Source organism: Globicephala melas, chromosome 4, assembly GCF_963455315.2.
Source record: "Globicephala melas chromosome 4, mGloMel1.2, whole genome shotgun sequence".
NCBI lineage: Eukaryota > Metazoa > Chordata > Mammalia > Artiodactyla > Delphinidae > Globicephala > Globicephala melas.
The window spans coordinates 66,608,938-66,622,116 of record NC_083317.1 but is presented as its reverse complement, the minus strand read 5'-3'; the positions used below and the strand labels follow the sequence as shown (position 1 = coordinate 66,622,116).

The 13,179-nt window shown below is 35.1% G+C and overlaps 1 protein-coding gene across 7 annotated transcripts in view; it reads right to left on the bottom strand.

The window, feature by feature from the left end:
* STXBP5L (syntaxin binding protein 5L) overlaps nucleotides 1-13,179 on the bottom strand; it is a 364,746-nt gene that overhangs the window by 226,321 nt on the left and 125,246 nt on the right. For all 7 annotated transcript variants that reach the window (XM_060298126.1, XM_060298127.1, XM_060298125.1 and 4 more), the window contains one exon: nucleotides 11,978-12,041. In XM_060298126.1, the coding sequence (XP_060154109.1) occupies nucleotides 11,978-12,041 (64 nt within the window). The remainder of the gene's footprint in view (nucleotides 1-11,977; nucleotides 12,042-13,179) is intronic.

Genomic DNA, 13,179 nt, shown 5'->3' with positions numbered 1-13,179 from the left:
TTCACTTAGGCTTTTTGGACAGTTCAAGGCTGATTTCCCAAATATACCTCTTCCATTGTAAAATGGACTGTCACATCCCTCACCCAATCCTAGGAATCAATGAATATGATGACATCCAACTCATGCTGGACAGGTCAAGTCACAGTCACTTGGTGTCCCATCGTTAGGTGTTCAGTCTCCACAAGGGCCCATTAGCATACCAGAAGTTACTTTGAAAATGGAGAGCAGCTGTTGTTCCTCTCTTATGGGGCTTTCCAATAGAGTGTTCTTAACTACCAAATACATTAAGCTCTAGCAGATCATAGATACCAAATGGTAGGGTAGGCTGCACTTGGACTTAGGGAAGAGACCTTTTTTTCTCTAGGCTCTACTCAAAAGTGGCAGAATTTTGGATAACCTAAAAAACTGATTTGGAACAGTAATGTCTAGGGCCTTATATACTATTAACTAAATCCAAAAGCACCCACCAAGTGACATGACACTTTCTGAATAAGGAGAAATACAAAAGCTTACATTTTACCTTAGAGGAGATGCCCCTCCATCCCCAGACCATTAGACCTTCAAAATCATCACATATAGGGCCAGGTCCTAGATATTTATGGGATAAAGCCTTAGGACACATGAGTCTCTGACATATGAATCTTATGAGCTATATAGCTACTTGCCACTTCTGCTCACCAGATGAGAGTTGGAAGACCTCAGAAAGTGTCCTTACTTGGAAATAGGGTCTTTGAAGATGTAATTAGTTAAGAATTTTGCGACGAAATCATCCTTAATTTAGGGTAGGCCCTAAAATCAAATGACTAGTGTCCTTATAAAAGAAGAGAGGATACAGACACACAGAGGAAAAGGCCATGTAAAGACAGAGAAAGAGATTGGAGTTACCCTGCCAAAAATCAAGGAACATTAGGAGGCACCGGAAGCTGGAAAAGGCAAAGAAGGATTCTCTTCCAGAGCCTTCAGAGAGAGACTGGCCCAACCAAGACTTCTGGCGTGCAAACTGTGAATTAGTAAATTTCTGTTGTTTTAAGCTACCCAGTTTATACAACGTTGTTATGGCAGCCCTAGAAAGCTATACCAGGTGTCAGGGTCATACTCTTTCCTATCAGGGCTTTGACTTTAACAAATAAGACCTTTCAAACTATGTGTTCAGTCTCCTTATAAAAAGATCCTGGGCCTATTTTTAGCACAGTCTGCCCTAGAGCTGCAGAAGTTAAGAGTTCCTTTAAAGTTGTTTTAGAGGGCCTCTGGAATGCCTTAAATCAGTAATGAACTGTTCTAAGTTGATCATTTTATTTTCATACAGTCTCTGTGTTTTGGTAGGTGAAATAATGCTCCCTCCAAAACTGTCTATGCCTTAATCCTCAGAACCCATAAATATATTACCTGATATTACAAAAAAAGACTTTAGATGTAATTAAGGTTTGTTGAGATGGAGAGAGTATCCTGGATTATCCAAGTGGGCCCAATCTGAACATACGAGTCCTTAAGAGTGATGAACCTTTCCCAGCTGTGGTTAGAAAGAGGTTTGATGATGGAAGGAAGTCAAAGAGATGCTAAATTATTGTCTTTATAGATGGAGGAAGGTGGCTACAAGCTTAGAAATGTGTAAAGCCTATAAAATCTGAAAAAGGCAAGAAAAGTTCTCCTCTAGAGCTACCAGAAAGTAATGCAACCCTGTAGTATTTTGATTTTATCCCAGTGAGACCTGTGTTGGACTTCTGGCCTACAGAACTGTAAGACAATACATTTGTGTTGTTTCAAACTACCAAATTTGTCATAATTTAAATTGGAATAGAAAATAACACAAATGGCATCAAAGCAAGCTATTTTATTCCATCATCATTATAATTATCATTGCCCTTTATGAATTAAGCACCACAAACATTCACTCTCCTGTTGGCTTGCCTTTCCATTAGCCCCTCATCCTAATTAATCAAAGGAGAATGTTTGAGTAATTTTGATGTCACCACATGATAGGGTTTAATACTTCACTTGACACCTTCACTGGGTCCTTTGATTTTAGGTAGGAGATAACCCAACTCTAAAATCCCTTCCTGAAGGTCTACAGTCTAGAACAGGGGTCAACAAACTTTTTATGCAGGGATAGAGAGCAAATATGTTAGGCTTTGCAGGCATATAGTTCTGTCACAACTGTTCAGCTTTGCTTTTGTAGTAAGAAAACAACCACAGAAAAACATGTTAATGCATGAGCATGGCTGTGTTCCAAGAAATCATTTTACAAAAACAGGCAGTACACTAGATTTGTCCCATGGGCTACAGTTTCCTATCCCTGATCTAGAACAATTCTGATACTATTATCTTAACTGGGGTTCTGTAGAAAATAGACTGAGGCAAGGCCTAAGTGCTAATGTTTCACTAAGAAGTATAATCTCAGGGCTGCAATAATAAAGGAAAAGTGAACTAAAGCAAAGAAGTAAAAGATGATTCATTATCATACTAACCACTATTTCTTGGGGAGAAGCAGAAGAGACATAGCCAATAACCCAGCAGGTGTATTTACTTGGCTTGCAGGATGTCTCTAACAGCTTACAGGGAAAAACCATGATTCAGAATAGCCCAACCATAGGAAGGAAGGGAGGGAGAATTTATTTCTTGTGTCTTGTCTAATAATATTGGTCAAGGTTTTCTCCATGGGAAATTAACACCCCTTCACTCCAGGGCTGTGTCATTTGACCCCTTTGGCATCTGTTAGGGAAGCCAGATCTCATGCCTTACAGTATGGCACATTATCTAAATCCAGAATTAAAGAGAGGAGCCAAAGACTCCGGGTATAGCCAGTCAGCTTCAAAAGTAGTACTGCATGAAGCTGATTAACCCTGCCAAAACTGAGATGAAGCAAGCAGCCAAGAGTTTGAGAGATATGCAAAGCTGAGAGAATCTAAGGAGATGTACACAGTAACATGCCCGATACAGGTACCTCTCAGTCCAAGAGCACCCTCTTGTATTTGATAGGCTAATATGCAGTTTCTTTAGTAAATGGTGTCTCAGGGACAGGGGGTTCTATTTTCTGATTTTATGATACTATTTTGTTTCAGCAGGAACCTTAACATCAGTAATTTGTTCCTTCTTTCACTGCACCAACAAGCCTCCATGAAAGTTTTCCCCTTCCAGGTTGAATTTATCCCAGAAATGCAAAAATATTTACATTAGAAAATCTATTTACATATTTCAACAAATAATTAAGGAACAGTCATTTTGTAGTGTAAGTACCTGACAGTTAGCTTTTTAAATTGCAGTGTAAGTGCCTAACACTAAGCTTTTGATTACTGAGGCATCTATTGCAAAGACCTCCATCTGAAATAAACCCATTGCCAGCTACACTACTAGATAAAGAGCCAGGATGAGCCACCCAGGAAGTTTCCTTTTTTTTTTTCTTAAGAAAGCTCTGGTTGACTTAGATAAACTGGCCATTTGACTGACTGCTTGCATTTCCCTTCTTGCACTTTAATTCCTCCTCTTGTTTTAAATTCACCAATAAAGTGAACCTGCGAAACCATAGGTATCCCACCCCAATCTCAATAAAACTCCAGGTCCATGTTCCCTCCCTCCCTCCCTCCCTCTCTCTCTCTCTCTCCCTCCCTCTCTCTCTCTCTCTCTCTCTTTCTCTCTCTCTCTCTCTCTCTCTCCCCCCCCCTCTGTCTCTCTCTCTCTCTGTCTCTCTCTCTCTCTCTCTCTGTCTCCCCCTCCCTATTTCCCTCTCTCCCAGACCACGACATCCCTGTGTGGCCCCAGGCATGCCATGTACTCTCCAGGAGCTATGAGTAATAAACCATGTTTTTCAAAGTTCTCAGATAGTTGTTGCTGAGGTGCGTCTTGCAATCACAGTAAGAATCACAAGGGCTGTTCCAGCCTCAACACTGGCTTCAAAAGGGTTAACATTTGTGAAGACTCACCCAATTGAGTGTCACCAGGCATTTCTACTATCACTGTCAATACCATCTTTATCAATAGGCTGAGACTGGTACAAAACACATCTTGATACTATAGAAAAGCATTAAATAAAATTCCACACCATTCATAATGTAAAGCCCTTGGAATACTGGAAAGAGGTGGAAACTTTCTAACTTCATCAAAGGCCTGCAGCAAACATCTTAAAGTTGAAACCTTGGAGGCATTTGCTTTGCAATTAGAAACAAAAGACAGTTCCCATTAAAACAATTTATATTCAGCACTACACTGGGTTCCTATCCAACAAAACAAATATATATATAATATATATATTTTAAGGCAAGTCAAGGAAAATTTAAACACAAAAATTTTTCCTGCCCTTTGGCCTCCTCTATCCCCTCTACTGTGCTTTGTGCACCTGCATTACGCATTGACCAACCCCCCCCCCCCACCGCATCGGCAGAAATACCTGCTCAACGATAAAGAGCAACATTCTCCTAGCACCAACTAGACAACTCCTTAAAAGATAACATTCCTTTTTAATCTTGTAAGGGGTCACAATGACCCATCACTTTGTATTTGCAGATCTGGATTGTGTAAACTATCTACATCATTAAGTGTATAGCCCTCTGTCTCAAAAACCTATATAACTGTGCTTTGACCTCTAATGGATAGAACAGTTCTCAGAGTTTTCTGAGAAGCTGTTCCCAGGTTATAATCTTCAATTTGGCTCGAATAATATTTTCCATCTCTTTCAAAAATTGACTATTGGTTAATTTTCCATCAACATATATACGAAACAAAATTTTTCTACAATTGCTATGCTTTTATACACAAAATATTTCAGATAATCTAAAGACAGCTACTAAAAACAAAACAGTCTGTGATGTAGTCAAATATAAAATAACAAAAATGAACAATATATTATACACTAACAATTAATTATGAAACTGATTTTAAGAAAACTAATTCATAGGAGCAATAAAATCTATAAGATACGTAAATTTAAGGTAACAAAAGATATGTATGACTTTCGTGAACAAGTTATGAAGCCATATAAAAAACATAAAAGAAAGCCAAAGTAAATATACTGTGTTTATAAGATGGAAAGATGGAACACTCATGTCTTAACTATGTAAATCTCTAAATTGTTTTAAATTCACCCATTCTCTAAATTCATCAATATGTTCAAGTTTCAAACAAAATCCCAGCAAGGATTTACATAGAGCTTGATAAGCTAATCCTAAAATTCATATAGCAGAATAAATGGTCATAAAAAGCCAAGATGAGAGAGGGAGAAGGGGAGACCTACCAAATATCAAGATATTTTGTAAAGTTATTATAATTAATAAAGTGTGCTATTAGTAGAATAATAGATAAATATATCAGTGCAACAGAGAAAAAAATCCAGAAAAAGACCCACCCAAATATGGGAACTTGATATATAAGTGAGATGTCCTTATAAATCAGTGGAAACTGAACTGACTATTCAATAAATGAATTATTCATATGTAAAAATGAAAGTATACCCTTATTTCAAACCAACATAAAATAAATTACACATAGATTAAAATCGAATTGTGAAATGGAAAGCCTTAAAACTGATAGAAAAAATAGAATTATATTTTCCCTCAGGAAGGGAAAGATCTACTGGGTAACAAACAAAATGCAGGAGTCAAATAAAAAGACTGAAAAGGCTGAGTACATTCAAATCAAGAATTTGTATGTGACAAAAGGCTACGGATGGAAAAACTAGTCAACAGGAAGTCAAGTGATTTATTTAAGGTTATATGCTAATAAGCAGTGGAGCCACAATTCAAACACAGTCTTCTGCCTGTAATACTAATTTATTTTGCATTCCTTTTAATTTTTAATTACATAATTAACACATATTATATTCTTTCATAAAAATTTGAACACAAGTAAAATAAGAATAACTTTGACCATTTTCCGCAATTCTAATCACTAGTATCCTCCCCAGATTTATACATTTCCTTTTAGGCTTTTTTCCTTGAGTATCTGAATATGTAAGTAAAAACACAAATTCATTATTCAAGTGGTTTTATACTACACTTAGTGTTCTGCATCTTTTCTTTTAAAAATGTGGTTTGAAGAACTTTCCTTATCATCACTGCCTTCCGCAGTATGTATACATCATCATTCATTTATTCAATTTTCTATTAATAGATCTTTAGGCTGTTTTCAGTATTTTGACCTTTGGTCATATAAATAGGATAGATATCTGAAATGGATTTTCTATATATCAACATGTTGTAAATGTTGATAACAAATTGCCCATACTGGTATGTATACCCATGATTGTTGCATCTAGATGCCCATTTTTCAATGCCTTTTCCATTACCTGATATTATTAATATTTTCAATTTTTAATATTTTGCCAGTCTAATGGGGGACAAGGGGCATACTGCATTTCCCTAGTGATTACTAATGAGGCTGATTCCTCCTCACTGCCAAACCCTTATCTTCAGAGGTAAGAGGCAACCACACCTTCAACTCTTAAAATCATCTTTTCTAGTAGACTTAGTTTCATATTTCTAATTATATTTATAATGCCATTTCTTGATTTATTAATTAGACATTATCTATTGATTTCCTATTATGAAAGATGAGGATTTAGCAAAAGATCTTTATATATTTTGCATATTCATTATTTGCCTGCTATATATCTAGAAAACACTGTCTCCCACTTTGTTGCCTGTCTCTTATCTTATGGCATATTCCTTAAAGCTTTCCTAAGGAGGTCCCTACTCCACAGTAACAACCTGTTTCTTATTGTTTCTTCTAAAACTCTCTGAGTTGCTATTTGAATATCTGTGTATTTTCTCCATCTGGAATTTACTTCTGTGAATGGTATAAGGTAGAGGTCTTATATTTTTTCCAAAATGGATACTAATTGGCCAAAGCCATTTATTCAATAGTTTATCATACCCTGAAACATCTTCTCAAAATATACAAAATTCTCCCAAACACCTGAACCATTTCTGGAATATCTGTTTAGATCTATTGGCCTTCTTATATTCCCCTGTACCAATATCACAATGTTATTCATTCTGAAAAAATGTTTTGCCTATTCTTAAACATTTCATTTTTCTTATGAATTTTAAAATCAGCTTGTAAATTCTTTAAAAATGTAAGTAAATTCTCTATATCCACTTTGATGAGAGTTTTTTTCATGAAAGAATGTTGAATTTTGCCAAATGCTTTTTTCTGCATCTATTGAGATGATCATGTGATTTTTATTTTTCCTTTTGTTAATGTTGTGTATCACATTAATTGATTTGCAAATGTTGAACCATCCTTGCATTCCTGGAATAAATCCCATTTGATCATAGTGCATGACCTTTTTTGTACACTGTTGGATTCCGTTTCCTAATATTTTGTTGAGGATTTTTACATGTATATCCATCAGAGATATTGGCCTGTAATTTTCTTTTTTTTGTAATGTCTTTTTATGGTTTTTGGTATCAGGGTAGTGGTACACTAGTAGAACGATTTTTGGAGTGTTCTGTCCTCTTCAATTTTTTTGCAATAGTTTGGGAATGATAGGTATAAGTTCTTCTTTATATGTTTGTCAGAATTTTCCTATGAAGCTGTCCAATCCTAGACATTTTTGCTGCAAGGTTTCTTTTTTTTTAATTACAAATGCAACTTCACTCCTAGTGATTGGTCTGTTCAAATTATGTTTCTTCTTGATCCAGTCCTGGTAGGTTGTATGTTTCTAGAAATTTGTCCATTTCATCTAGGTTGTCCAATTTGTTGGCATATAACTGTTGTATTATTATCTTATTATTCTGTATGTAGTATTCTCTCATGATTTTTTTGTGTCTCTGCGGTACTGGTTGTTATTTCTCCTCTCTAATTTCTTATTTTGTTTATTTGGGTCATCTCTCTTTTCTTCTTGGTAAGCCTGGCTAAAGGATTATCAATTTTGTTTATCTTTACAAAAAAACAGCTCTTGGTTTCACTGATCTTTTCTATTGTTTTTTAATCCCTATTTTATGTATTTCCTCTCTGATCTTTATTATTTCTTTCCTTCTACTAACTCTGGACTTTGTTTCTTTCTCTTTTTATAATTCCTTTAGGTGATAGGTTAGATTGTTTGAGATTTTTCTTGTTTCTTTATGAAAGCCTGTATCACTAAAAACTTCCCTTTTAGAACTGCTTTTGTTGTATTCCACTGATTTTGGAGTGTGGTGTTTCCATTTTCATTTGTCTCAAGGTATTTTCTGATTTACTCATTGACCCATTGGTATTTTGGTAGCATGTTGTTAAGTCTCCATGTTTGTTCTTTCCCCATTTTTCTCTTTGTAATTGATTTCTACTTTCATACTGTTGTGGTTTGAAAAAATGTTCAGTATAACTTCCATCCTCTTAAATTTGCTGAGACTTGTTTTCTGGCTTAGCTTTTGATCTATCCTCAACATAATAAAGGCTCTTTATAACAAACCCACAGCTAACATCATACTCAACAGTGAGAAGCTGAAAGCCTTTCCTATAAATTCAGGAATAAGACAAGGATACCCACTCTTGCCATTTCTATTTAACACAGTATTAGAAGTCCTAGCCACAGGAATCAGACAAGAAAAAGAATTAAAAGGAATTCAAATTGGAATGGAAGAAATAGTAACTGTCACTATTTGCAGATGACATGATACTTTATATAGAAAATCCTAAAGTCTCCACCCCAAAACTGTTAGAATAAACAAATTTAACAAAATTGCAGGATACAAGATTAATATATAGAAATCTATTGCTTTTCTATACAATAACAATGAACTATCAGAAAGAGAAAGTAAAAACACAATCCGATTTAAAATCTCATCAAAAAGAATACCTAGAAATAAACAATCAAGGAGATAAAATATCTACACTCTGAAAAATTTAAAACATTGATAAAGGAAACTGAGAATGATACAAAGAAACTGATATCCTGTGCTCTCAAATTGGAAAAATTAATTATGTTAAAATGTCTATACACCCAAAGCAATATACAGATTTAATGCAATCCCTATCAAAATACCCAAGATATTTTTCACAGAACTAGAACAAATTCATAAAATTCATATAGAATCACAAAAGATGCTAAATTGCCAAAGCAATCTTGAGAAAAAAGAACAAAACTGGAGGTTATCATGCTCCAAGACTTCAGACTGTACTACAATGTTACAGTAATGAAAAAGTATGGTACTGTCACAAAACAAGACACATACATCAATGAAAAAGAATAGAGATTCCAGAAGTAAACCCTTGTACCTATGGTCAATTAATCTATGGCAAAGAAGGTAAAAATATAAAATGGAGAAAAGACAGTCTCTTCAACAAGTGGTTCTGGGAAAACTGGAGAGCTACATGTAGAACAGTGAGATTAGAACATTTCCTCACAGCATATACAAAAATAAACTCAAAATGGATTAAAGACCTAAATATAAGTCCTGAAACCATAAAACTCCTGGAAGAAAACATAGGCAGAACACTCTTGACATAAATTGTAGCAATATTTTTTGGATCTGCCTCCTAAGGCAAAAGAAGCAAAGCAAAAATAAAAAAATGGGGCTTAATTAAATTTAAAAGTTTTTGAACAGCTAAGGAAACCACTGACAAAATGAAAAGACAACCTATAGTATGGGAGAAAATATTTGTAAATGATATGGCTGACAAGAGGCTGATATTCAAAATATATAAACAGCTCATACAACTCAATATTTAAAAACAAACAATGTGATTAAAAAATGGGTAGAAGACCTGAATAGACATTTTTCCAAAGAAGACTTACAGATGGCCAACAGGCATATGACATTGCTAATTATGATCGACACTGCTAATTATCAGAGAAATGCAAATCATAACCACAATGAGATATCACCTCATACCTGTGAGAATGGCTGTCATCAAAAAGTCCATAAAAAGGGCTTCCCTGGTGGCGCAGTGGTTGAGAGTCTGCCTGCCGATGCAGGGGACACGGGTTCATGCCCTGGTCCGGGAAGATCCCACATGCCGCGGAGCGGCTAGGCCCGTGAGCCATGGCCACTAGGCCTGCGTGTCTGGAGCCTGTGCTCCGCAACAGGAGAGGCCACAACAGTGAGAGGCCCGTATACCGCAAAAAAAAAAAAAAAAAAGTCCATAAATAGGGCTTCCCTGGTGGCACAGTGGTTAAGAATCTGCCTGCCAATGCAGGGGATGCGGGTTCGAGCCCTGGTCCAGGAAAATCCTACATGCAGCAGAGCAACTAAGCCCGTGTGCCACAACTACTGAGCCTGGGCTCTAGAGCCCATGAGCCACAACTACAGAGCCCATGAGCCACAACTAGTGAGCCCATGAGCCACAACTATTGAAGTCCATCGCCTAGAGCCTGTGCCCCGCAACAAGAGAAGTCACCACAATGAGAAGCCCATGCACGGCAATCAAGAGTAGCCCCTGTTCACCGCGACTAGAGAAAGCCCGCGCGCAGCAATGAAGACCCAAAGCAGCCAAAAATAAATAAATAGTAAATTAAATAAATTTTTTTAAAAGTTATTAAAAAAAAGTCCATAAATAACAAATGTTGGAGAGGATATGGAAAAAATGGAACTCTTGTACATTGTTGGTGGGAATGTAAATTGGCGTAGCCACTATGGAAAACAGTAAGGAGGTTTCTCAAAAAACTAAAAATAGAACAACCATATCATCCAGCAATTCCACTCCTGGGTATATATCTTAAGAAAATGAAAACACTAACTCAAAAAAATACATGTACCCCAATCTTCATAGCAGCGTTATTTACAATAGCTAAGATATGGAAGCAACCCAACTGCCCATGAACAGATGAACAGATAAAAATGATGTGGTATATATACATATACGCACAATGAAATATTATTCAGCCATAGAAAGGAATGAAATCCTGCCATTTTCAGCAACATGGATGGACCTACAGAATATTATGCTTAGTGAAATTATTCAAACAAACACAAAAATATATATCACTTATATTTGGAATCTAAAAAATAATACAAATGAGTGTGTATAGCAAAACAGAAACAGATGCACAGATATAGAGAATAAACTAGTGATTACCAGATGGGAGCGGGAAGGGCAGAGGGGCAAGTTAGGGGTATGGGATTAAGAGATACAAACTGCTATGTATAAAATAGATAAGCAACAGGGATATATTGTATAGCACAGGGAATTAGAGCCATTATCTTTCAATAACTTTGAATGGAGTATAATCTGTAAACATACTTAATCACTATGTTGTACACCTGAAAGTAATATAATAATGTAAATCAACTATACTTCAATTAAAAAAGTAAATTCTAATGACATCTGATTGGAATTACACTGTATTTATAAATCAGTTTGAAGAAATTCAATGTTCTTTCTCTCACCATCAGGGGACTTGTCTTTCAGGTTCAATATTTATTAGGCTAATTCAGTTTCTATCATTTAAAAATAAAGAACCAAACCTATACTAAATAATTTATTTAGGTGTTTTATATAGTACTTAGCAAAAATTATATACTTGAAGAGATATTTATAATGAAAGTGACACTCTAGAGATTTTCACATTATCAACTTTGTTTCTCATAATTAAAGGAAAATTATGAATAATCAAAATTAATAAGGATTATTTCTGTAATCTTAGAACATTTTCTATATTATTACCTATTTACAAAATTAAGATTAGCTAATTTATGATTATTTAATATTGGTTGTTTATCATTACCATTACTGAATATCAGGGGCCAATGATTAATGATATTGACAATATTTTTAACTTCAGGCATTGAATATTTGAAAATTAAAGTTGTTCTATGTGTTACATGCCTTCCTCAAAATTCTAGAATTAAATGTCAACTTTAGGTGAAACTAGACTCAATTTGGGACCATTATTAGTGTAAATAATATGTTCATTCATTTATTTGCTCATTCATTCATTCAACATATTTTAATTTTAGATTACACTGAATGCACTGTGCTAGATGTTAGGTATAAAATAATAGTAAGAAACACCTTTATTCAAGAATAAGGAAAATAAATTCAAGAATAGTGGTATTGTAATACTCACTTTCCCTTCATCTCTTGGGCTATCACTTAAATGTACAACTGGACCTGGATGAGTCTTTGTGGATCTGTTAAATCAATTCAAAAGAGTAATTAAAAAAAAAAACATTAAAACACCTTACCGTTAGAGACTGAAACAAAGAAATTAAGATTATACTGGAATACACTCCCAATATTCTAGAGTTTAGCTTAGACTGATTTGAGTCTTCGGTTGTTTTTCTTTAAGACTACTTTTTTTTCTCCTACTAACTCTATTAAAGTAGGTCTATTTTTAAAAATCAGGTTTAAGGACATAGATCCACATAACAATGGGATTCTTTATTATCTTATATGCTTATATGTTTGTTGCCAGATCTGGTTCTCTGAAAATTTGACAATGAAGTTTTACTTATACAGCCACAAGGCTAATGCTGCAAACCTGTTTCAACCAAACTGCAAATTACATACCAGATTTAAAATTTCCTTTGACATGAAATCTCTGATTTTGCTCCTAAAGGAAAGTACAGTGGCTCCTTTTATTTACAAATAGACCCTTTCTAGTGATAGCCATCTTACAGAAAACTGAGCAACTAGGGAAACCTAGTTCACTGGTTCTGTCTCATTTATCTGGTTAACTAGGGTAATCAATAATAGTGTAACAGCGTATTGTTAAAGGGATCTTTGCTCTGTTAATCTGACTTTAAATTTATTCTATTCTAATATCTGGCATGTTTCTTTTATATTTCCTACTTTAACTGATGTCACCGTTGAGTATGAATATGTCATGGTTAAATATGACATGAACGGATATGACATAGATTTATTATTGCTCTTTTTTTCCAAATCCTTTCTTCAATGACCTAATTGTGCCAGATTAACCCTAGTATAAGTATATTGACATATTTATAATTTATTTCTTAAGCACACATGAAAATCATCAAATATTCTGCACAAAAAAATAATGAAGATTTAAATTTTAGAAATTCTTTGGACTCAGACAAAAGTGACAAATTAAGTAACTCCAGGTTCCCTAGATACTGACTCACCAGAGTAACTCAGAAAAATACATCTTTTTTAGATATTTTGTTAGTGGCTTTATCCTAAATTTTCTCACTTAAAAATGGAGATGATAGGGCTTCCCTGGTGGCGCAGTGGTTGAGAGTCTGCCTGCTGATGCAGGGGACACGGGTTCGTGCCCTGGTCCGGGAGGATCCCACATGCTGCAGA